Below are 27,318 nucleotides of genomic sequence, written 5' to 3' on the forward strand. Positions count from 1 at the left end.
ATGCGCCATTTCAGACTTTTTCAAACATCATTGATTTTTTTCTGTATAAAATCCTGCTGAGCTTTTGAGACATTAAACTGTAAAGATAGAAACAGCCTCATGACGGGAAACAAGGAGGAGGGAGAAGAAACCAGCAAACAACAAAAAAAAAACCTTTGTTTTTTTTGCCTTAACCTTTGTGTCTTTGTGCAGAACAAATGAGTAATATTGTGCTGATTTTCTGAGTAAACTGTGCACTACAATAGGTGTCTAGCTCTTTTTTTTTTTTTACTTTAACCAGGAAACACGCACAGTGATACTGTGAGCTGTTGCTCCGTTGAAGCTATGAAAGCCATTTTGTTCAATAGTGTGAGAGCGGAGCATTAAAATCTCAAACAACCACATAAATGTTTAACACACTGTGGTGCTCTAGTTGGTGAAAGCATAGCTGATTTACAAGACTCAAAACTATTGAAGAAAAGACTGATGGGAAAGGTAAAAACATCTCAGGGTGAGCGTGCAGACCGAGATCAAGATCAGCATTTAAATAGGAGCACAGGAAGGTCAACCTGCAAAGGATGCCCAAGAGTAAAGTACCTGAAATTAACTGTAAGTAATTTAATCAAGGGAAAAGTAAAGTGGTGAATCTGCCTTTCAACTTTGAGAAGTTAGAAGTCTGCCACATGGATTGCTGCTGTCTGTCCATGTACATTAATCCTAATTTATTTTCAAAGACAGGTCTCTGAGCAGTGCTGTCTGTCAGCCTGTCAGATTTCCTTCAGGTTTGGCTGACAGAATTATCCCTGATTTGACTGATTAATCCCCATCTGTAAAAGCATGGAGATGATACATGAGACAACAAAATCATCAACTTCCTATTATTTGAAACTCATCATTTGTAGGTCGTAGGTCCTGCTGTACTTTCAGTTTTCCCATTCTTGAACTATTTTAATGTCTTGGTCCACACCAAAGGGAGTTTTCTCTCTCTTGTAAAAAACAATGAATCTGAACTGCCTGAAAAAGATCTCATTTATCCTCTATCAATCCCGCGACAAAACTGTGATTCAGCAATAGACGGATGCAAAATCAATCAAATTTGACAGAATATGCGAAGGCTTGCAAATTTTCTGATGTCCAAAATTTTTCGTATCAAAGTCACTGGTTTCATGGCAAAAAGATAGAAAATGTTAGCGCAGGAGGTCTTGAAAAGAATAAATGTCCATGCATATAGTACCGCTAACGTGGGACGGTGACGTTTTGGGTTCAAAGATGATTACTGCGGTGATATTCATACTAAAAGTGCAGGAGAGCTGTGAACTTTGGATGTTACTTCCAATGAACTGACTAATCGGGACAGTTTTCAGAAAATTAAAGCACATCAACCTGTCCTAATAGACACCAAACAAAAGTATGAACCTGAGGCCAGCATTATATGGCCTGCTAAACTGGTGTGATTATTGCTCAGAATGTTTCATTGGAGCACATAATGAACACAGTAACAGACTTTACGGACATTTGGCCAGTTTGGGGAGGAAAGTGTGATTTTTCTTTTCCACAAGAAGGTTGACTTCTGATGGCAGAATACCAATCTATGGTTCTGAGTGCAAAGTGCTTCGGTTCAGTTTTATTGAAACAGTTCAAAAGGGTCTCAGTTTATAATAATAATAATGTCTGAAGTACACCCACACTGAGAATGTCTCACAGAGCTAAAATAGAGCATTAACCAGGAGAGCAGTGTTCCTCAGCACAATACGTGTTACATGTCTCTTACATCAACATCTCTTATTATCTTTTATGCCCAACTTTTCAAGTGGAATATCTTGTCTACCATCCTCCACCACCCAAAAGTGATTTTATTTAAATGTTGCAGTCACCATAAAGTGTTTCTTAATATAAGTCAGCAGAATGTTGAATTTAAAAAGCCCAACAGCTCTCACGCCCTGGGGTTGTTACGACTGCTTAAACATTATCTCAGCATGCCCAGTATACTGAATTAGCATGCGAGTGTGATGAAGTGGTCTTAGCACTTGTTCTGTTTTGCCTGCTGATCCACACACAAAGAAATGTGGCTATCAAGAGAGAAACGTGCAGCAGAGCGGATCTGCAGAACATGCCAGAATTTCATTAGAGATGAAGCTGGATCATTGAATGGCATGACTTGTGGTTTTAACCAATTAAGCCATGATTCCCTTTTTCACCTTTGGTCGTTTTGTCAACAGTTGGGATGAACAGGATGATTTCTCAATAACTAACAAAGAAGTAAGCTTTCATGTAACGATTTTGACTCCCATTCAGAGGCCACAGAAGTTGAAAGATGTTCCTCTCTGGGTTCCTTTCATGCAATTACAATCCCAGAATTTTCCCTTAAATCTTCATGAAATCCTTAAGCCCTCTCAATAATAAATAAAAAGAGCCGATGTACCATAAAGTACACATAGGCTGCCTATCAACACTGGTTTACCATGTTTAATTGAAGAAATATAATCATTTATTTCTCTGTATTTGCCTTGCTGAGAAAAATGGTCATTGCCAGATCGTTTCCTGGTCTTGGCACCTTGCTAAATCAATGTGAAATGGAGCGTGGAGAAAGACCTGCGGCCAGAGGCATAAAACTCTGTAGATTCACAACTGTGTGCAAAGCAGAAATGTGCACGTGTATTCTTTTCTTTAGATTTATAAGGCTGTGAGAACACACGGTTCACTGTCATAAATCTCAATCATTGTGAAATTGCATGCATGCACAAACTTGATTTACACACCCAAAATAACAATTTACATAGAAACACACACACAGTTGCTTTATTGGTCTCTGTCGTCCCAAACAGAGCAAAAACTACAGAAAGGAAAAAGTAATGGAGGTTATCAACTCCAGGTTCAGCTGTTTGAAGCCTACAGCAACGGACAAGCCAAATATCAAATGGAGCTAGAAAATCAGAACAATCTGTAAATACTTGTTCTTTCATGGTTGAATTTGCAAGGTCCTTAAAGAATGCTAGAATACATCTGCTGGGGTCACTAATAATGACTAGTTTACTTCCTTTCCCTGCAAACCCATTTCCACAAATGCCCCATTGAAAATATTTAGAAACTGGTCCAATAAATCAAATCTGACATTCCCTCAGGACATCCATCTCATGTTTTCTGCTTGCGCTTGCAGAGCGGTGAGAATGACGGTGACACGCTGTACATCAAACTGTCTGAGAACAAACTCATACCTGTCAGAATTGTCGAATCAGACATCTGCTAATGATTGGTAAAATGAATAAAGAAGATAAATAGAGTTGCACAGCATATAGTGGATTGATAACCAGTGCAACGCCCTAGAACAGAACCTTACCATGAATTCAAAGAGGAACTGAATACTGAATTATTATTGTTGTTGGCATGTTATTTTTGGTGGATTTGTTTTTGCCCAGAAAACATATTTCAAAGAATTACCTTTTTTTCACTCTAATGAGGGTAAATTTACCTTCCTTCACTTTAGCTTCATTTACTTTCACTGTCACTCTTCTGTGGTTGGATTTGTTTGGCCAGATCTAAGAGTTCAGAGACGGTGTAATAGTGCTTTCTCCCTATGACACCATTTACATTACTCCCACTCTTCCGGAAGTTCTTTTTGGCTGAGAAAAAAATATACATACATACACACACACAAACATATATATATATATATATATATATATATATATATATATATATATATATATATATATATATATATATATATATATATATGTGTGTGTGTATGTGTGTGTGTATATATATATGTATATATATGTATATATATATATATATATATATATATATATATAAATATATATTTGTGATATATATATATATATATATATATAGAGAGAGAGAGAGAGAGAGAGAGAGAGAGAGAGAGAGAGAGAGAGAGAGAGAGAGAGAGAGAGAGAACCCACACAGGAACAGGGAGAACATGCAGACTCCACACAGAAAGCTCCTGTGCTGGAGCCGGGACTCAACCCCAGAACCAACCACTGTGCCGCCAGCCATATATACTGTGTATATATATATATATATATATATATATATATATATATATATATATATATATATATATGAGTGTGTGTGTGTGTGTGTGTCTTTTCTTGGCCAAAAAAGAACTTCTGGAAGAGTGGGAGGACTGTGACAAGACTTAGTGTTCAGGAAAAAATGGTAGAAGATAAATAAATGAATCTGACTCAAGCACCAGTACAAGTTCAATTGTTCCAAAAGATTAGATTTAGAAGTATGAGTGGGTTGGTAATGAAAATGTTGTTGTTGTTGTTTTTTTTCAAATATTAAGTTACAGCCTGTGTGGGATTAGCTCCATTTTATGATTTAAAGGAACAAAACCAAAACAATTATGTATACAGGTGAACATTATATTGCAAAACTGAGTATCTGAAATCACAAATACTATTTAAATCAAATTGGAGAAAAGGAAAACATCTATAAACAAAGACTTAATTTTTAATTTGCTGAAAAAGGCTTGGTTTTAAGTGCAATCACTATTCATTACCTCAGGGAACGCTAACAAAAGGGAGTATTTTGTATAAATCAGCCAGCACTGTCTTTTAGTAAACCAAGCAATCCAAGAGAGACCAGCTTTTAACAGCTTTAAATCAGTCGGAGCAGTGAGCTGAGCACAAGTGCTTCACTGTTTTTTATCTAGCTCATGTAGTAGGTACTCTCAGGTGCAGTTGACAGGAACTTGAGAGAATCTTTGTTAATCACAAATAAAAATGTATCCCGTTTTTGTAAATTTCAATTGTAACAAACATAATAGAGCCCTAATAATATCCAAGTGTTATAGTCATTATTCGACCTGTATGTATGATTTGAGGTGTGACACCTGCAGCTGTTGACTTGTTTGTCACTGACTCTACTGCACAGGCTTGGAAACCCTCAGTGATTATGTGACTACTGGTTGTTTTGGACAATAATCCTAATTACAAGCAGATTTGCAAACACAAACTGAACCAAAGCCACACTGCTTTGATTTCATTTCCATCACTAAGGTGTGAAACAGTGGGAAGCTGTAAATTAAAATGAATATAATCACAAGAAGCACATCACATATGGGCTGCATGGAAAATCTGGAACTCTCAACATGTGTGATTGCAGCGACAAGCATCTTAATCCAGCACAATGCAAACAATTTACTTTAATCTGTGTTTGCAATCATTTAAAAAAAAAAGACTTAACTGATTAAATTGTTCAGAAGGTCTGCTCAACAACATCTCATGAATCATAATCAGTGAGGCAGAATTTTCTTTAGTCCATGTAAAACCATGTGTGGAATTCCAAACACACTCCTTGGACACACCTTCTGGGACTGTGATAGACACACCGGAGAGGATAGAAGCCTTAACATCCAAGTGTTCTGAAACCCCATGCTCACGGATCAATATTGCTGTTCTGCTCTCACTACCTACTAGAGCACCAGCTTGAGGTCATCAGAACCCTAAACTGCCAGGCCGAGAACGTACCCACGCAGACCGAGCAGAAGGAAAAAGATGAGAAACACATCAGGGAAACACTTAAAACCTGCTGGGCCTTTGTCAAGATCAAGAAGTGATCCAGAGCAGACAAAAGAAAAGAAACAAAAGAACATCATTGTCATTCCTCATGTAGCAGGAGTGTTCTTCTCAGGGGGTTCTTCAACAAACACCACGTTCACGTTCACTTCAAAAAGTGTCCACCCTATAGACAAAATACCTAGACACGAACTAAGCAACATAGTTCATGCTGCCCAATGCAACCAGGATTTTATGAATGTATAGATCAGGGGAACAAAACAACCTCTACACCAATGGATGGCACAACACAGGAGAGCCACCACCTCAGGTCAAGACTCTGCTGTCCACCTGAAGGAGAAGGGACATCCCTGTGAGGACAGTGAGGTATGCAACTTAGTTGGGGAAGACAAATGGTTTGAAAAACGAGCCATCTACATCAAACTGGAGTGAGTTTGAAGTAGATGAATTGAGGAGGGGGCCTTTACACTTGGACCCTCCTGGCCCTATGGACCCCTCTGAAACTCACAGCTCATATGTGACACATGAAATGACTTGGAAAAGACTCCCACACTCACAGAGATAAAAGCCTGCAACCACCCACTAGTTAGTCAGAGCTGAGGAAGCCTCTTGGATAAGAGGGCAAATATCTTCAAGAAAACTGAAAAAAAAAATAAAAAAATCCAGCGTCCATCAGCAATGCACTCAAGACTTCTTCGAAATTGATACATAACCTCAGTTATTATTTTCCTGAAGAGTTTATGGTCCCATTTAGAGTAAAATGAAAGATAAAGAAAGGTGTGTTTTCGAGTGGGGCTATCGCTTGTTTGATCTATCTATCATTCTAAATCAGGTTAAAAAAATAAGGAAATCTCTGCTTTCAAACCAATGCAAACATTTGAGATCTCAAAATAAACGATCCATGAAGTCCTGGGTAGTAAGATTGATAATCACATAGTCAAAATGTACTCATCACTATGCATGTCTGGGATTAAGAAAAACTTGAAGAAACCCAAACAGAACATCCAGAATTTATAACATGCACAACCTTCCAGCTGTGACAAATAAATAAGAAAGTCAGAGCGAAGGAAAGAACGATAGCTTGAAAGATTGACATCATGTTCATAGGTCACTTCTAAGAAAAAGCACCCAAATAATTCAACCAATGTAATTAAATAGCCGTGTCACAAACAAGCAATCAATATCAACTCAGACTAATGTGAGGAATTGGAATAGGTTGATTAAAACTCGACAAGACAGATGACTTAGTGAAAGTAAGAAGGAGGAATGGAAGGCTTACACTGTGTTGCATTGTCCGCCAGACAACCCTCTGGAGGCAGCAGAGAAATGAAGAAGACAGAGATTTAATTGGACATCGGAGAAATGGAGAAACTAAGAGAGACAGAACAGGAGCAAAAGAAAGTCTGTTTGTTAGTGAAGCAAAACGTTGAATGATAAATGGTGCTCCTGAAATATTCTGGCCTCATCTCACTTTTGAGATTCACCTAGCAACTCTAAACATTTTCAAGGTTATTATTTTTTTTTTTTTTAATTTTTATTGGGAAATCAGTTTCTGCTAACACCAAATGATCATTGCTTAGATAAATAGCTGCAGCTTTGTGTGAATGCCATTTTGGATGAAGCAAAAATATATTTTAGTATTCAAACATACTTTTCTCACAAAGGAAATGCAGAAACTAAAAAGTTTCAGTTGAAAAGACTAAAACAACTTGAAATACTTGTCACACACAAACAAACTAACTTTTCTGAGCGGATTTTTTTTCTTTTCTATTTATTTTTTTTTTTACAAGAGGTTTGACAGAAAGCATAAAAAATGTATTATTAAAGAGACAGAAATCTGTAAGTTTCTCCTTACCTTGGTTTCGCCTTACAGCACAACTTATTTTTTTAACTTTCACAGTCCCTTTTGTTGTGAGGCGAAGAGTGAGGTTTGGTACGTTCAGTTTTTCAAACTGAAAGAATCAGATTAAAGGATGTACACGGTGTAGGTATAAGGACATCCTCAATACCATCTTTAATCTGATTCTTTGCTTGTAACTTTCCATTGTAATCCCTTCAAACAATGTGTTAAGAGTGTGATTAATCAACCCTCTCTTTTATTGAAATGAACAGCACTGCATTTAGATAATTCCTCAATGGCAAAGGGAATTACACAAATAAACATTTGTTTAATAGTTGGCCACATGACAAACGGCTGATACAAAGATAGACGTTGTAGTTTTTATTCCACTGAAATCTATTAAAAGCTGTACAAGCTGTTAAGAGGATAATTCCCTATGTGGCTGCACAATTACAGTATGTATTATAATTAGAAGTAGTAGGATACATTCTATCATAAGTTGTTGTACTGTGATCATCTCCTCTCTCAATCTATGTGAAATTCCAGTCCCTCTTTTAACAAATTATAATGTGTGACAGTGCAGAAACACACATAAATAACACTGCTTATGGTATCACATGATACGGATGACACAATTTAATACAGTTAGAGGAGATCCTGAGATGTCAGTTACCTATGGGAAGATTTGAATTTGGGGTTCTGAGGCTATTAGCTGGATCCCACAACAGAAAACACACACACACACACACACACACACACACACACACACACACACACACACACACACACACACACACACACACACAGTGTGTTTCAGTGGCATGTGGGTGGTATAGTGGATGATTTACTCTTTTTTTTTAATCCAAGACTGATTTTTCTGTTTCGTATCAAATTTGGAAAATATGTTGGTTGAATTTTATGGTAACAATTTTAGAGCAAGAGGTCAAACTTTTGCACACCTGACAGAGAGAACTGCAGACGGGCTGCAAAAGAGAAGAAGCCCCCTCTTCTCAATGAAAGCTTTCTAATCGGGGTATACAGCCTTAATAATATGCGTAATACGGAATATGAGTGTATTGTGAATATCCCTGTGCCAGTGCAGGACACAAACCTGGGGTCTATAAGGACAACCTCCACGGGAACTATTTCTAACAACTCTTTGCAAGTTTTTTTTTCCTTGCCTTTGGACTTGAGCCCTGGTAAATCGGCCCGAAGCTCAGCATATCTTCATCGAGTCTGCCTCTGCCAAAAATATGTCAACGCTTCTGTTCTGTTCAGAAAATCTGTTGAGCTGTTAAAGTATTTAACACCGCTAGAATTTCCTTTTTCGATAAAGACATCATGTATTGACTGTTTCTGTCTTGTTTTGGCTTCAATGTGAAAGGAAACCCAACAATTAGAGATTTATTTTAGGGAAGTATTGACTGTTCAGTCACCTCTCCATGAGCTTTTCTTTTGATGTCTCTATAATGTCAATTATGGTTCATCTTTCACCACAGTTAATGCAAATCAGTCATAGTTTATTATAAATATGACTATGTATGTCTACGTGTCTCCTTACATGTATGTCCAATACGTCTACTACTCTCACTACATACCAGTCTGTCCAGGCTTGTCCCCGCTGCTGTGGTGGGCCTTTGCTCAGGGGTGTAGGGTCTGAAACGAGCACTGAACACATCTGAAATGCCACGAGTAGACCTGCCTATCCCTGAAGGTTTTGGTTGGCCACACCCTTGAAAAACCTAAAATGAGGGGAAGACGGAGAAAAAATGATGACAGAGAAGAGGAGACAGTGATTACAGCAGCGAATAAATAAAACAGCCCGGTCAATTTAAATGAAATTATCTTGAGGAAATTTCACTGGTTTGCACTATAAACACACAATTTCCTCATAATTGTAAGCTGGTAGATCTTTATTGCAGTGCTGAAGTGCTAAAACCAGCCTTGAAATCTGCACTAAATGGGCTTGCATCTATTACACTGTCAAATACACATTTATTTCGATCCCCAAAAATCCCCCTCGACAACTAACATTTTTCCCTTGAAAAGTCTCAGTCAATTTGTTCACGGCATCATTCAGCCTGGAACCAATGCTGAGAGTCAGGGCCTAAGTCACACTGATGGTTCATATAGGAGGCAAACAAAAAGAAGGAGCCCTGATATGCTGTACTGTGTGTGCAATTTAAAACAATTTTTGAAAACTGTCTGATTTCAAAAGGAAAATAACTTATTCTTTGAGCAGATTACAGGGCCAAAGCCTTTTTCTTTTTTTTGAAGGCTAAAACAAATTTGTCACAACACCATATTACAAATGAGCTTTTCACTAGAAAAGGAAATAGGATATTTATAACCACCAATATACTGTACATCTAATAGGTATGTGTTGCTCAATTAGAACTTGAGGATTATGGCATAAAAGACATCAAACTTTTGTAAGTGATGAGAAATATAAACTGGATCTTGCAAAGAGAAAGTTTTCAGCGCTAAACTATTACTGTTTGAACCTGGCATTAATCAGTTTGTAATTCGTGGAGCTTCATTGTGAGAATAGATTGTTTTCAGATGGCTTTGTCTCCACAGGCTATTAGGGTCCAAACAACACACCTCCAAACACCAGAGCTCATTAGCATTCCTCTCTGGTCGGCCCGCTAGCCCTCAGCCCAGTGTGTGATGGAGCACTCTAATGTGTTTCATGGCTATCGTGACAAGGGACTGTCTTTTGTCTAATATTTGTCAATCTGTCATCATGATTACAATTCTTATATCCTGTGCTTCACACAAGCAAACTGATTTTCAACAGGTCACTGCAGCTGCAAAGGATGTACAATGAAACGTGAATGTTTGGAAAGATTGTAATCTTGCAGCAATCTTTCAGCCAAGCACATAATTTCAGGGATGGAGCCTCAAGTGCATAGACTATTGGAAAAGTTGTAAATTGCAGCACACTGGCGATAAGAAAGAATGTGACATCTTATTCTCATGCTGACCTTTGTAACTCTAGCAGGGAGATACAACAAAGGAGCAAAATATGATAGATCAAATGTAACTAGATTTTTAAGAGCAGGATGTTGCATAAACAGGTTTATATAATCAAAAGAATGCTCAGTAATTTTAGAGTTCACTAAAGGGGCTAAAGAAGAAAGAAGAAGAAATTAGTTGTTTTGTTCTATTTTGCAATGAGTGGGTGTTTTCACAGTGTTCTTTTTAAAAAAAAAATCACGTCAGCTTATTTGCTTTGTTCGTATGAAAACATGATTGTGAATTAGAATTTGTGTTTGGCCTGCTCTTACTAGTCATTCCACCTTTTACATTTGAATATACGGTCCTGGACTAAAAATGGTTGATAAACTTGGTTGTAAAACCAAAACAAAACCAAAATCAATAAGATTTGATTTTGTAAAAATCAATAAACACAACGGCAATAGACTTCAGATCTGGCATTCCTCAAATGAAGCACTCTGTCATGTTGAACAATCATCTGAAGTATGAAGCAAATCCATTGAGATTTACAAGAGCTATTTAATGTAAACCATCAATTATCCAACGTGGCTGCAACAGGACAACCTCCAGCTTCTGTTTGTGTCTAGAATTGAATAATTCTTGATGTATTTTACACAAATGGCTTATTATTCAAAGGCTAAAGGATACATTCGCCCCCATCCCCAAAAAACTAACCTCACCAAAAGTCAGCTTACACCATACTGAAAAAAAAAAAAAATGCTTGTTCAGTTACAGTGCAAATGAAAAAAATGTATCCGCTCGATCGGACGTCACTCTCAAACAAAGCACTGATGAACAACTAAAGAAGAAAACAAATGATCAAATGTACCTTGGCAGACAACTGCATGCTGTTGTCCTGCAGCGTCATGATCGCCTCAGAGATCTTGATGTCGATTGGTTCAATAACGGTTTCAATGTTGAAGGGTCCCTCCAGTCTGTCTGCCACCAGCAACATAGCATCTGTCGTAACACAGAGGACACACGTGAGCTCCCAGCCTGACTCAAATGTTCCAACTTCTTCAATATGTTCTGATTATAATTGAATATTAGAAGCACATTTTCTATATGATATGGCATTAGCACGAATGGAGCGAGGAAGTCTCCACATGTGACGACAACCAAGTGTTGCGAAAGGAACATGCCTGAACTTTCATCTCAAACGCACAAAGAGGGGGAAAAGAGAGAGATATGGAGCTGGAGGAACTCCAAAGAAGGATGTGTGACACTGAGCAATTTCTTCTATATCTGCTAAACATAAAAATACTACCTACTAACTTATACTGTAATATTAATCTAACATTCTACTGTAATATTTATCTATAATTCAACAATTCATGTTTAATGCAAGTAACTACTTTCACATTACATCTCAGACATTCAGCACTTAAATCTTAGTTTCAACCACAAACCCATGAGACACCAAAAGCACACACAGACTTGTGACACTGTGAATTACCTGAAGAAATCCTTCCAAGTTTAAATCAGACACACGCTGAATTTGCTTTTCAAATACTATATTTAAGTGCATCCTCCGTGCTGAGCAAACAGCCTGTCATTCTCAGAAAATATGATCCAATCTTGGCATGAATCAATATTTAAAAAAACAGATCACCCAACCAACAACCATTTCATATTTTCATCAAAGCAATGTGAAATTAATCTGTTCATAGAGAGAGCGTGTGCTATTGATTGTGTCGGACGGGAAGATGCCAACTACAGAGACAGAGCATTGTACTTTAATTCAAAAATGGTCACATAAAAATGTCATTAATTAATGGTCTTATTTGATGGGTGAAGCCTGGTTAAGAGGGAGGACAGATAGCTGTTATAACAAGGCATCTTCCTTCTGAGGGGGGCTGCTCCCTCTAACAGCAGCAGTTACAATTCTACTCATCCACTGAGCCATCAGCAGTGGCACAATAGCAGTGTAAATTGCAGGTGATCATAACTAGCATCTTGAGGCATCACCCATTCCATTTCCACTCTATTTTCTTCCGCTTAAGGGTAACAGGGGGTGGAGCCTATCCCAGCAGCTTTTGGGCGAGGGGCGGGGTTCACCCCGGACAGGTCACCAGTCCATCACAGGACCAACACATAGAGACAGACAACCATTCACACTCACAGTCACACCTACGGTCAATTTAGAGTATCAATCAGCCTCGTCCCCTCTTGATGTCTTTGGACTGTGGGAGGAAGCTGGAGAACCAGAGAGAACCCACACAGGAACAGGGAGAACATGGAGACTCCACACAGAAAGATCCTGTGATGGAGCCAGGACTCGACCCCAGAACCTTCTGGCTGTGAGGAAAAAGAGCTAACCACTGCACCACTGTGCCACCATTGATGCATCACCATCCCGGGGAAAAACTTGATGATTGCACTTCCTGCTGGTACAAATACACAACTTCCACCACCCCCCACAAGCTTCAACAGATTCAAACTTTGGAAAAGAGAGTGCATTGAATATAAACTACCAGAAACATACTCATTTTCAGCAGGAGTCTTTCCCATGTTGATTAGTTTAACATGTTGGCCTGAGTTGGTTGGACAGCTAAAGCTACTGGTACTGGGACTACTTGTGCTGGTATTTGAACTTTGAAGTAATGGAGAAATTGACATTTTAACTGGATAGTAGAACTTGATGAAAGGCAAAGGTATCAAAGTCTTAATGCATCCTCTGTAGAGCATGAACCTTTACTCCAAACATCAAATCCACCCAAAAGTTACTGAGATAAAAATGTCAACCTCATGGTGGCACTAGTGTCAAACCGTCATAGCATCAGGGAACAATGAATATTTCTAGAAAATTCTGTGCCAATCCAGCCACTAAATACTGAGAGGCACACTGGAAAGGTAAGGGGACCACCAGAGTCTGAGAATTTATGCTCCAGCGACCCTGAGCTGTAGCAAATTTCATGTCAATCCATTTAATAGGTGTCAAGATATTTCACTCTGAACCACAGCTGTCAAACCCATGGCAGCAGAGGTCAAATCTGGGAGTCACTGGAGTCAGTAGCATTATGCTTGGTTCACAAGAGCATTTTGAAATCTCATCTAACAACAGCAGGACCCCACAATAAGAAACTCCAGTTTGCCCAAGGCAAGTAAAATGCCACATCACGCTGGAAGAGTTAGCAAGTCACTGCCAGATAAAAATGAAGTGAGATACAGCAGATAAAATGCTAAGTATTTCATGAATTTCTCAGTTTGGAGATTTTCTGCGAGTTTGCTTCCTTAACAGAATCTTCCTGGCCCGTTGTATGAGGGAACCAGGAAAACAATCTTTGGTCTTACTGTTTGGATTGATTAAACAAAACAAAACACTAGACTGTGTGTTTTTTCAGATGAAGGCTTTGTAAACAGTCTGGATAGGGAATCATATTTATGTTTCCATAGGCCAAAGATCTGTTTCTTTCATATGTTAGACAGACAGCTGATTGTAAATGAGTCGTGTTTGCGTCCATCCCTGGAACAGAGTGAACTTTTAAAATGAAACACAGAGTGGATCAGCAGCACTGTTCAGAAGGAGAGGAAACGTGTTAACAGAAAGCCAGGATGGAGAAGGAAGGATTAAAGGCGTAGAAATATTTTATCAAAAGAGACAAGACTGGATGTATTTGTTGTTTTTCAGATTTATGTTCTAGAAATGTAGGAAAATTGTACCTATTTAATTTGATAACACACAATTCACATCATGAAGCTTCACGGCGCCGACTGACTGACTCGCTACGAAATTCCTCTTCTCATCTTTGACGCGTTCCTTATTTTTGATTCAGTCACTATGAACTGAAAATATAGACAACTTTACAGTAACTCCTTTTATTCGATAACAGCTTAGAACAGAACTTACATGAGGGCCAGTAGTTTTCTGATCTCCTTCTCCTTGGTCAGCTCATTCATTGACTGTTGCATGTTTCTGTTCAATATTCCATGGTTGTTCCTTTCACACTTTTTTCATATTTCATATCAAACAACCTTGAGACTGAAACATGTGGGCCAGCACGATTCCCCCAGGCACTGCCTGCGCAACATCTTATACCAGTCCATACAGCAATTGCTATTATTCTGAGATATTTCTGTCTCGACCAAAGTGCACGGGGGCAGATGTTCCAACGCCTAATATTATAATTCCCATATTGAAATGTAAATGTGTTATTTGCTCAAAAAGGCTCTATAATCCAAATACTGACAATTATATTTTGGCCCATCTTCATTATTATAATCAATATAATTTGTTGAATTTAAGCACAATCTGTCATCTTCATTCTGATAAATACTGAGGCTTTAAGCCAGAAGAACCAACCAGTTAACACAAGCTGAACGTTCATAGTAGCTGCTTCAACACTGTGTATTAGAGGCTTGACTTCTTTAGTAAGAAAAGCTGGGGAGCCATGTAAAATTGACAAATAAGATCACGGGGGTAGGTCAGGTTTAGCTCTCAGAATTAGAGTGTAACAGCAGGCACTGAGGAAAGCCAATATCAGTCAAAGCTCTCCTGACTAGCCCTTGCAGAATGAGCTTGAGCTCGTGCCCTGCGGCAGGTATTTCAGGGAGCCTGTCATGAGACCTAAGGAACATAAAGTCTCCCTCCCTCTCAGTGGCTATTGACAGGGCAGGATATTAAGCTCACCCGTTAGACCGAAGGGAGTGATTTAGAGGACGTGTGAGTACAGACCAGACAGTGCTAGCCTGTTTGTAGAGTAGTGAATTAAGAGCATAAAGATTAATACTCAAAGCGGGTATAGCCAATTAATATTGAATTAAGCTTTCCAAGAGTTCTGTCTCAGCCTTGCAGAAGTGTGCAGCAGCTGCACTACAGCCAAACCTCGTCTGACAAGTAGAGCACATAGAGTAAAGTGAGACATCGATGACAACTCTCTGGTCATTGTGCTGATAATAACTGATGGACAGGCGATCATGAGTTGATAAGACTCCAGTGGATCTGGGATTGGAGCAGTCATCCATCCATCCATCCATCCATCCATCCATCCATCCATCCATCCATCCATCCATCCATCCATCCATTCATCCATTCATTTTCTATATCTTATCCTGTTGAGGGTTGGGGAGGGGGTGGAGCCTATCCCAGCAGCCTTCAGGTGAGAGGCAGGGTTCACCCTGGACAGGTCACCAGTCCATCACAGGACCAACACATAGAGACAGACAACCATTCACACTCACAGTCACACCTACAGTCAATTTAGAGTATTAATCAGCCTCGTCCCCTCTTGATGTCTCTTGACTGTGGAAGGATTCATGTGTGCAGTATTTACATATAGAATATCTCAAGCTAGTGTGATCCACAGACCTTGAGGCTTTGAGAAGAGGGAACCAGCGTTTAGGAGTGCTAACTTATTTCCAGGTTTTCTGGCCAGGCTGGGTATTACACACCATCTTATTATAATGGAAGTCTATGGGGCATTAAGTGACACTCAGAAGACAAAGAATGCATGTAATCCCATTAGATCAGGTTGTTCTGACCTATTCCTGCATCCTTCTGTTTGGCCAGTACAAAAATAAATAACCCCAATTGCTAGAAAGAGATGAAGATGACATGCTACAATGCCAGAATGGCTTTTGTGGTCAGTATGCTACATCTTGTTCTGAATTCTTGACAGAATACTCACTCCTCTCCCCAATCTTCAAAAATCAGTTCATTTTGCCAGATAATAGGGGCCAAATCAAGAGCAGAGTTCAGCTTAGTCAGCTTTCTTTGAATTACTGGGGCTCCGTCAACCCTGAATAACAGTGCGTTATTTCCTTTGTCACCAGTGATGAAAGAGGTGTGGTGGAAACAAAGAGCTAATCACATGCATCATCAGATCAGTGTCTTCTTATTGACGATGAGATAAGATGAAGCAGTTGATGAGGAAATAACTTTGATTAATCGTGGTGAAGGCAAACATTCAGCGATGTAAAAGATGCACAGATAGTATAATAGCATTACTCAAGTGACAGTTCTCAGTTTGTGGTCTGCACCGTGTGTGTTTGTGCAGAAATAAACTTCAGACTTAAATGCATTTAAGCCTCAATTCTGCTTGGGTTGTTATATTTATGTTTGACTTCATTTCACACATCTTCATTGCATGGTTAAGTGTTGAGTTAGAGATTATTGAGTTTAGGGTTGATCACCTCTGAAAATAGCCTAACATGTATATTAATATGCCATATTTTTGAAAAAAAATGACCTATGACTGAGGGGCAGCGCAGTGGTCAGCACTGTCGCCCCACAGCAAGAAGGTTCTGGGTTCGAGCCCTGGCTGGAGCATGGGATCTTTCTGTGTGAGTCTCCATGTTCTCCCTGTGCCTGTGTGGGTTCTCTCTGGTACTCCAACTTCTATGGCTGCTATGTGGGCTTGACTGAGCCCCTACCTGCATCATTTTAAAATGGGTCCCAAAGAAAGGATCTTTATAACATAGCAGGACAATGATTACTAAATACCATAGGAAACTTAAAAAAACAAAACATTAGAGAGGAGAGTATGCATTTCTAAAAAATGATAAAGGAAAACAAGGAATACACAACATCAAAGCTCAACAGTTCATGCAAACTGAAAGAATCCAATATTAAAATTCCATAACTAAAATACCCTGGCCTTTCTGTGAGGAGTGCATGTTCTCCCTGTGTCTGTGTGGGTTTGCTCCAGGTTCTCCAGCTTCCTCCCACACCAACACCATGGTCCTTAGATTAACTGGAGACTTGAAATTGCTTGTAGGTGTGAATGTGAGTGGTTGTCTGTCTCCATGTCCGGCACAGATTGTACCCCACCTCTTGCAATGACAGCTGGGATAGACGCAAGCCCCCCCCCCCCCCCCGCTCTAAAGCAGGATAATCCATTGACCATTGATGATGGATGGATGGAACAACAAAATCAATATGGTCCTGACTGAATGGTGACATAAAGGGATTGTTGGGGACATTACTTCATCATGCCAAACACATGAAGAGGGAAAGTTTCCGAAAGTTTAGTTGAGTTTATGTTGAGGTCATGTGCCTGTGGTGAGATTCCTTCATGGCCTAATGTACGCATTGTGTTTAAAAAAAAAGTATAAATCTTACTGGAAAAAAAAAATGTGTTCCTTAATTTTATATGCCACTGAGCTCATTTCAGGCAGTGACCCAAAATCAAATGTCAACATCCCATTGACTTTTTGTCGAGAAACCCATGGCGATGCTGACTTCCAGTCATCAAAAACACATTACACTAGTGATGCAACACACTTAATTACAACATCTCCTCTTCATCAAACCACAGTACATAGTACATCTTGCATATTCTCTTTGGATTGTCAGTCTTCTACCTCCTTTCATCTTACTTTAAGAAAGAAATAAGCACTTGCAGACAGAAAAGCTTATTCTTTGTGTATATTGAGAGCTAGGCCTGAGCTTTTAGTTGACAGACTGAAGAGAACTGCAGACAGGCTCTTCTCTTCTGCCTGTTAGTGGCTCTGTCTTTGAAGAGCACTCGTGTTTGTTTACTCTGGAGTCTCAAATTGGGCGTGATGCTTGGTTAGATTTCCATCAGGAGCTGGCTGGAGGTCATTGCACGGGGCAAACCTGAGTCCTGTGAAGTCTTCAGCTGCCTATGTTTAGCAGAGTGCTGCTCTAATGCTGCCGCCAAAAAAAAAGCCCAAGTAGGATTCAGACTCAGACCAGGCAATATCGGTAGCAATTCTGTTATTCATTCAATAAAAGACCTGAATGATATCCTCAGTTGAATTCCGACAACCTATTTTCCATATAACTTAATGAATATTTGATGGAGAGTGAAAAAGAGAGGCCATATGAATTGCTAAGAGGAAGGTTACCTCTACATGCTCAAATAACTTCCAAAATTATGTCACATTTGGATACACTTTTAAAGATGATGGGCTGCTGCTGCTTCTTTAAAAATGAAAAATGACCGAACATATCCTCTTTTTTTGTGTCACACATTTAAATTGTAATAAACATTGTCTTTTGTAAAATAAAAAAGTAACACATAAATAAAAATATATAGAGTCCCATAATTTTAAAGAGCTTTTTTATCACCGTCTTAAAATTCAAAATAGGAGCCAAAACGAAAAGTCTTTTCAGATGATGCACTGTGGCTTTCGGCTATTTGGTTTTAAAATGCCGCGAACTTCTGAGAGGTTTCTAATAGTTGTGACACTTTGTGTTTTTCTGTCTATATTAATATAATATAAATATATTAATATATATATATATAAATATTTCTATATATCCAATCAGGGAAATCAAATAAACTGAAATGATTTGAAGGAGAGTGGACAGAAAAACACAAAGTCTCACAACGGCATTCGGCTATTTGGTTTTAAAATGCCATGAACTTCTGAGAGGTTTCTAATAGTTGTGAGATGAATAGATGTGTGATAGATGTGTGATATATAGAAATATTTTTGGTATTTGGTGCTGCCTACTTAACCTCAAAATGCCTAAGAAAATATTCTAGATATAGGTGAATTAGGGAATGTTCTAGAAGACAAGTTAATTATAAGGGATTATGAATCTACTTTTTCTGTCCTTGGTTCCAATTATCCCAGTACCCTCTTGATGTCTTTGGACTGTGGGAGGAAGCCGGAGTACCAGAGAGAACCCACACAGGAACAGGGAGAACATGGAGACTCCACACAGAAAGATCCTGTGCTGGAGCCGGGACTCGACCCCAGAACCTTCTTGCTGTGAGGCAACAGTGCTGACCACTGCACCACCGTGCAGCCCTCAAATTTTCATTGTCTTTTTTAAAATTTAAGTTCCATTTAGTGCAACATTATTAATTGCTGTAGTAGCACACATTGCTCTCCCTCTTAATTAGGTTGACTATACATTGGTTCAGGGAATTTGCTACCATTTATTTATATTTGCCACCTAAATGCTATACAGTAAATACTTTCACCAGTTAACCCTGCTATTGATGTCATATGGCTCTCTTCAAAGCCTTATTCCCCTTTTACATAACAGTGATTTTTACCTCACAGATTACGGGAGGTGCTCTCCTCCCTCTGCTACTTGGTTGGTTAGTTTGGCTTATTTTTCTGACTCCACCTGTGTTCTGCAGCTTAAGCTCTCTGTTTTGTTGAAGGATTTAAGTAGAAGCTGACAAAGTCTCTCTTCTTTCTTGCTTTCTGCATAATCCAGCAATCCCTTGTCTAATTAAATCATTTGTCACTTTGTTCAGGTTTCTGGTCAAAGAATGTGGTATATATGACACCTTTATACTTTTTTTTACACAGCACCTCCATAATGGGATGTGGGGGAGTTTGGTGTCAGATGCTCAGTGCATCTTGGTACATGTAAATGCACATGGCTCCGCAAGGAATGGAGCAGGAGATGTTTCTCAGTCAATACAGCACACACTGAGGAATTTAGCACTTCTGTCAACTAAATTTACCATCAACACTGAGTAGTCAGACACTAACGTGCAGTGAAATGTCCCCGTACAGTATCACGTAACAAGAAATGAATTGCAAATTGAGATTTTTTTTTTGTTTAAAACTGGACAACACATGGTAATATTAACATGACATGCATTTTCTTAAATATGTTATGGTCATTACAAAGTCTTTTTATTTTTAAGGAGAGCGACCAGTGGCATCTTAACGCCCTGTAGGGGGCCACGGCCCACACTTTGGGAATCACTGCACTAAACAAACATAACGGGGACCCACTTTAAAAAAGAACACTTTAGAAGGATTTTGGCATCTAAAGGAGGTGAATGCAAGAACAAGATAGTTTGGCAGCACGGTGTGGGATATTTTTTGTTCCTTTTCTCCTCAGGCAGCATCCTTGTTATTTTCTAATGAAAAACTTTCCTTTTCCACCCAAAGGGATTTGGATCGACTCCAAAAAACTACCTGCAGAGTCTCTGGGAGAACAGCAGTCACTCGTGTGAATCTGTGACAAATCAACATTTTTTTATGTGAACACGTTGAGAAAGAAATGAAAAGTATTTCTAATTATCAGGAGCACATTCTTTACCCTCATAGTTTTAATTCCATTAGTGTTTTATTAACTTGATTCCCTGTGGCAAATCAAATTGGCTCCTCGTACTGTTGGCCACTGCGTAGTCAATGTAATTTTGTGTGGTGAGCGATGCTGGAGTATTCAATAAAAACAATTTTTACAGGATCATTTTCAGTCACACATTATAATATTCATCCTCAGCTATTGTACACGTTATCTGGTTCTGAGGGACAACAAATTATTTCAGGCGGGGCTTAGTAAATGTAAAAAAAGAATATTCTATTTGTTATCAAAAGGCCATTACATGGAATGGCCTAAATATGTATGATTTAGTCACAATCATAACATTGACAAATGTGGTCATATGTCAACACTGCATGTCTAATTGTACTCTATTTAATAATTCACCCACATGGTAGACACATACAACACCCAAAATGTGACTTTGTGTTTCTAGAGCTCACAAATAAGTTGCCCAGAGTTCACAAACATTGAAAAGGAATTTCATCTGGTATACTTTTTTTCAACTTTCTTGGTCTTATCCTCATAATTCATCTGTAAAGATAAGAGCTGATCTGACCCCAGGCCTTGACCTCGGGCTGGGATTGAACCTGTGGCATCTTCCATAAGTTCTTTTATAATCATAAATTCGTTGTCAGAGCACTTACTGACAGTAAAGCTGGTACTTACGACGCCAGTGCTATCCTGACGCATATCTGTGTTCAGACTGCGTGAAGGTCACATTGTGCCAGATGCTCACTATGAGGGATGCAAGATGTTTTGGGGGAGCTGACTCAACCTCATCTCACAGCGAACCTTGTACATCTGTTGTGGATCAAGTGTCCAGTGCGGCATGGCTCAGGGGTAGAGTGGCCGTCTAGCAACCGAAGGGTCGCTGGTTCGATCCTCGACCCCATGACCACGTAGAAGTGTCCTTGAGCAAGATACTGGACCCGTAATTGCTCCTGATAAGTAGGTTGGTGCCTTGCATGGCAGCCTCCACCATCAGTGTGTGTGTGAATGGGTGAATGACATGACACTGTAAAGTGCTTTGAGTGCCCCTAAGGTGGAAAAGCGCTATATAAAATTAAGTCCATTTACCAGTGTAAGGCATGTCTGAGTCTGTCAATTAATCAGACACAAAAAACAGTCCAGCCTGTCTGATTAATTCCTTCATTACACAAAATCCCTCTGCAAACATGATTTTTGACTGCTGCATCACCTCTTTGTGACTTAAATCCAGGGAGAGCCAGCCTGATATACTTAGCTTGAAGCTAATGGCAGCCAATGGATAACAACAGCAAAACAGTTCACAATACCCATTTACAAACTCTCAATTGCATCATCCACTCTTCTGTGTCCAGCCATAAGCTGAGCAGTCCACACATGCCTTGTTTAAACATTAGGACTGTTTGAAACCAATGTTTTTGGTCAGTTTTTCTGTTGCTAGCCGTTGCTTGCTATTAGCTTCAAGCTAAGCTACATGTTGGTGCCTCTCCTTGCAACAAAGACCCACAAAGAAAAAACATGTTTGTGAGTTCAAGACACCAATTTGTGAGAACTTGAAAGACAAAATGCGCAATGTCAAATGAATTATTACTGTTATCATGCCAAACTGTAATTGACCCAATTTTATGTCAGATGTTTTATGTGCCTTTAATTACTCTTTTTTCTTTTCATATATAATAAGTTAGCATGATGCTGCATAAATCCCTATCGTCATAGCTTTAGAAAGAATTAAAAAAGGAGAATCATCCATGTGCCCAGACACTGTCAGCTGTAAGAATTTTTCCTTTTTTCTACAGGCTGACATCCCATCACTTTCCTACTCCCAGAGTAGAAAATTGCACAGATAATTAAAATGATATATTTCTCACTATGAGAGTGGCTCAATTGAAATGAATCACATCAGAAAGAACATTTTTGGGTCCGCATGGCTACTCAAGAGTCAATGAGAGAACTTGATTGTTGAGTCCTGTGTAAATTGAAGACTTTGGAAATGGTGCAGTCAGGCTTTAAATGTGCTAATGCTCACCCCCCTTCCCCCCCCACCACCACACACACCTTCCCATTTAATCTAAACTAGTAGACTCATTGTCACATATTCTGTCATTCCCTTCTACAAAAAAGATGCCAGAGAAAAGAAGTAATACTGTTTTCAAAGGGTTAACATTTGCCTCCTTAAATTGAAGCAACAATTAGGTGTTAAACACTTTTTTTTCTTTTTGCCTCTGATGTACTCCAACTTCCTTGGCTTTATCAAAAAAAAAAACCAAACAAACAAAAAAACAAAACCTGCCTCAGCTGTCCTGCGGAACAAGCATCAGCAACTGTTTGTAATGGAAGATGTTACACGCCCAGAGTTGAGATGAAATAATTTCCAGATAATTCTGTTGTGTTGGAAATGACGAACGTAATGCAATAAACACTGACACAGAGTGCACACAAATAAAAGCCTGCAAAGTGATTCAGAGTTGCAGCAATGAAATCAGAAAGAATAATGTTCTTCATTTGCCAGGAAAGAAAATCTCTGCATGTGTATACACACACACACACACACACACACACACACACACACACACACACACACACACACACACACACACACACACACACAGCATCTGGAAACACAGAGTTTAAATGTTAATAGATGTTGTGTGAGATAAATTATTAGTTCCTTGGCTCGTGTTTCTCCACATGGTGACTTATACAATAGCTTATAGTTTACAGTGCATAAATTACATTAGTTTCTATTACATCTTTCTAAAATATCAGCTTAGTGAACAAAGCACCCAGGATATAACTTTAGATACGTTTAACAACAACCATCCTCCTCACCCAAAAAAACAGAGGAGAGTATTTATGAATAAAATATTATTAAACCTTAGAAAATGTGATACGGAGACTACTGGGTGGCATAATGGACATGGCCAGTGCAGTTTAATCTGGGGCTTTTTTACAACGTCCTTCTTCCTTGGCAGCCCTTGCTACACATGCAGGGACACGGTCTTTTGTCTCCATGCTTTGTTGGTTTGTCAAGCTGAGATGGAAACTACACTTGATTTGTTCTGAGAAAAATGTTATTTCTGGGTTCTGCTCCCAGAGCAAATTTAAAGGTGGTTCTTTTATCTGTACTTGAGGACCTGAGAGAGTGACATTAACAGATCTGAAAATGGGTTTTGTAATTTATGGTCAGACATGCTGCAGCTCCTCTGATCGCTATGTTTGTGTTTGACTAAGGGGCTGTGGAGACACACACACACACACACACACACGTACACACACATACACACACACGCACACACAGATCAGATACGCGGTGAAGAGAAGGATATGATTTCACTGAAGTAATACCACCTTGTTATCATACATGCAATAAACTTTATGCAGAAAATGCTCAGTTACAGTAATTCATTCACGTGTACCCATTTATAAAAGTTAAAGGCACTATTTCCAACTGTCAGTCTCCCATTCATAGCAAGTACTTTTAAGCTATTGCATGCTGATAACAGCATCATTAAACAGTTGGCTGACTACAATTTGCTGATCGCAATTAGCAAACTATCTTAAAAGTAGTCAAATTCTTCCTGACTTACAGACTTCTGTCTTTCTGCAGAGTAGTAAAAATTACCAGTAGGTGTATTAATAAAGTACCAGTATCATTATAGGCAGCAGTATCACTAAAATTCAGATGATATCCATTACACTCATCTGTGCTGATTGCCTTCATTGTTTCAAAAAGAAAAGGTTATTGAATTGAAGCATATTTTTTAGTAAATGAATTAACTGAACCAGTTATTTTTTCTGTTTAACAAAAACATGGAGGCATTTAGCCTCCATAAACCATGAAATGACCAATTCCGAAGTGGAATTACCTGCTTCATGTCTCTCAAAAGCAATATGGTTTGAGCTCCTACTGTAGATACTATTGACACAAGTGGATCACATGATATCAGAAAGTGTGTCATGTGATTATGTAAATGAAAAAGTCCAACTCTTTTTAAAGTAAATCAGTACAGATATACAGTGATAGTTTATCACCATGTTGCTGCAACATCAACTTTTAGTGCACTGATTGCTTTGCAACTTCCCTCCACTCGCTGAACCGCTAAAGTTAAAATCAGTTGATTGGGAGGATGGCTGAGTGAAACATGCTAGTCAAATAAAATGGGAAGCAAAATGTTTAGGAACTTCAGCTGTAGTTGTGGGACCATCCTTTCCCATTAGGCGACAGCAAAGCAACGTAGCCCCCCACAACAATCCCTCACCTCTGTCTGTGGTCCGCTTCCTGCCTTCCTCAGCACCACGGGAGATCATTATTCACTTGCTTCTCTTTATTTCTTAGAAGTTAGCTTAGTCAAGTCAACGAACTCGACCATCTCCCTGACATCACGGTTGTTGATGGGAACAACACCAAACAATCACTTCACGAGATGCGTTGTTTATACCAGATTATCTAAATCATTTCATTTTGATGTTTAAGTTTTCATTCATCGCTCCCAATTCTATATCATTTTTTAATTCTTCAAATTAACTCAACCACTTCTGATGACCAATAAAGAAACGGATCGTTGAGTCATCTTGAAAATGGTAACAGTGTTGATTAGTGATTACAATTCCCTCCCTTAAATACCAGTTATGTACTGCATTTGACAGGTCTCACTGAGGAAAGTAATATTTGCCTTATTGTATCGAAATAACTAAGCTGGTTTATCGATAAACTGAGCCGGGTCACCCATCAATCTTTGGAATGAGTCTTTGCACGTAAAGAGTTTTCATTTCTTTGCAGGAGCCTTAAAGGTCAAAAACTGAAACCAATGCAAAGCGCTATGATGGCGAAAACAGCTAGCAGTGGTGAAATGGCATAAACACATTAATAAAGCCACTGTTGACAAGGATCATGTAATGTATATTCCTATTAGCCTGGACAGAACCCATATCCTCTCAGACATGGTAACAAACAACTGCGTCTGGGTCAGACGTAACTTATGTGTGTATGTAAATGTGAATGAGATATTATATCCCTTATAAATGACCTTTTTCGAGTCTTTTTATACTGTAAGTACACATTAAGCATATAATTGGAATTTAAATTGAACCAATCCTTCCCTACATTCCTTTTCCGGTACATATTGTTGATGGATTGTTAAGAATGGAGATACACACCTCCAGAGGACTGCAATATGTATGTGTATGTGTGTGTGTGTGTTTGTGCGTGCGCGTGTGTCATTTTAAATAGGCGAATCGTACTTCAAACCTTAGTGTGTGTCAAGTTCAGTTTCAGTTTTATCTTTATCATCTGTTTCATGAACATTTTGAATTTCCAACTCAAGAGATTTCAGAAAGAGTTGCTCCGTAAAACAAAGACGTGATATGTTTCCATTTCCAGTGAAGACAGTTGGCAGTCATCTAATACTGGTGGACTTCCAGTGGTGGATGCTGAAAGAATGCCCTGCAGAGACTAACTGTGGTAAAGACATGGATTAAATGTTGTCCCCACAGTCCAGGAAGCTCTCTGACGACCTTTCTTTGAAGGGCTAAGAGGATGAACACACAACTGTGCAATAAGAGATTACAAACACACGCGCACACACTTTAGATGGTTGATATTTTAGATCTACTAAACAGTCTATGGGTCAAGACAAGGCCTTGTTTTTGTCATTTATCTTAATGTTAGACACTGACTGTTGGGATCTGCATTTTAGTACATCTAAGACTGTTTAATCCAAAATAAAATCCTCCATATTATAGACCGCTACTGAAGATTCCTCAGTCCAAAATGAAAACAGGGGTGACCAGGCTTTTGGTAATGGCGACTCCATCACTCTGGACAGACCACATCCCAGCACACATTAAAATCTCTTTGTTTCTTAACTGTAACAAAGTTCTCTTCCTGCATGAAACACACCAGTCTGAACAAAAAGAGCCTCAACTGCTCTGCTAAGATGTCAGATTCGGTTCACTGGAAAACGTTTTTACAGTTTGCAGCTGTGGGAGTTGAGTCAACTGGGAAAGAATTACTTGACAACATATCTGTCTGCCTTTGGGGAGTCACCAAATTTATTCTACCATGCAGCTGGATACTGGCAAATAAACATTTCTTTTTCGTGTAATGACTTTCTGTAGGGTTAAGAATCTTTTAGCACATACGAAATCTAAACCAGCACATGTGTTGTTCCTGATATTTTATGACATTTAAGTTGTTTACGTTCTGGGTTTCTGCAATGCTGAAATCTATTTTCCTGCCTTGCTGTTCTGGTTACTGTTAGACCATCAATATGCCTGGTATAAAACAATCAGAAATACAATAAGTCTTACATTTGAAATGTATAAAAGATTTTCACAATAAATCTAGGACTCCAGACGTCACCTCAGATGACTCCAGTGCTCTCATTCTCCACCTGCCTGTCAAGCTGCTGCCTCTGGGATTTTCCAGAAAAATGATAAACAACTTCATATTTAATGAATAAACTTGGGTGATTGTCTCACCTGTTTTTCACATTGTTTATTTTGTTTTTATGTATAGTATATAAAACATACATAAATATATAAAACATCAGTGCTCAACATACTAACAACATATAAATGCGTGCTCCTAGAGGCAACAATACTACAAAAATTAACTGTGCTACAACATGTTATTTGTATCATGTGGCTACAATTCTATTTATGCCAGACATACTGGCACCATCAGTGGAAGCATGAGAGAGAGAGAGCGGCAGAGCGAGAGAGCGAGCGAGAGAGAGAGAGATACTGGTTTCTTGTTTATGCTGAGGATCCTTCTCAAATCTGAGTGAGTCATCCAGTCAGCTCTCTGACAGGCAGGACCCCACCAGCATGCTTATTCTCCACATCTGTTATGAGACCACTAACCTCCATCGCCTGTGTGTGTTTTAAAATTAAAGATGCAACAATATTATGGCATTTTTGAGTACTAATACACGTGATACGAGGACTTGATGTGTTTTTTTAATCAACAATTAGTTGAGTTT

The 27,318-nt window shown here is 38.9% G+C and overlaps 1 protein-coding gene across 2 annotated transcripts in view; it reads right to left on the minus strand.

Moving 5' to 3' along the window:
• The window catches only part of gpc6a (glypican 6a), a 145,437-nt gene that overhangs the window by 20,529 nt on the left and 97,590 nt on the right, over positions 1-27,318 (minus strand). The window contains exons 5-7 of one of the 2 annotated variants that reach the window (XM_086181303.1): positions 11,192-11,322; positions 8,961-9,104; positions 6,802-6,831 (exon numbers count right to left, since the gene is read on the minus strand). In XM_086181303.1, the coding sequence (XP_086037429.1) occupies positions 6,802-6,831; positions 8,961-9,104; positions 11,192-11,322 (305 nt within the window). The remainder of the gene's footprint in view (positions 1-6,801; positions 6,832-8,960; positions 9,105-11,191; positions 11,323-27,318) is intronic. The other variant, XM_086181310.1, reaches the window with a different exon arrangement.

The sequence above is a fragment of the Aulostomus chinensis genome, chromosome 2 (assembly GCF_037954235.1).
Source record: "Aulostomus chinensis isolate RoL2024-O1b breed Wild chromosome 2, RoL_Achi_v1.0, whole genome shotgun sequence".
NCBI classification, from domain to species: Eukaryota; Metazoa; Chordata; class Actinopteri; order Syngnathiformes; family Aulostomidae; genus Aulostomus; species Aulostomus chinensis.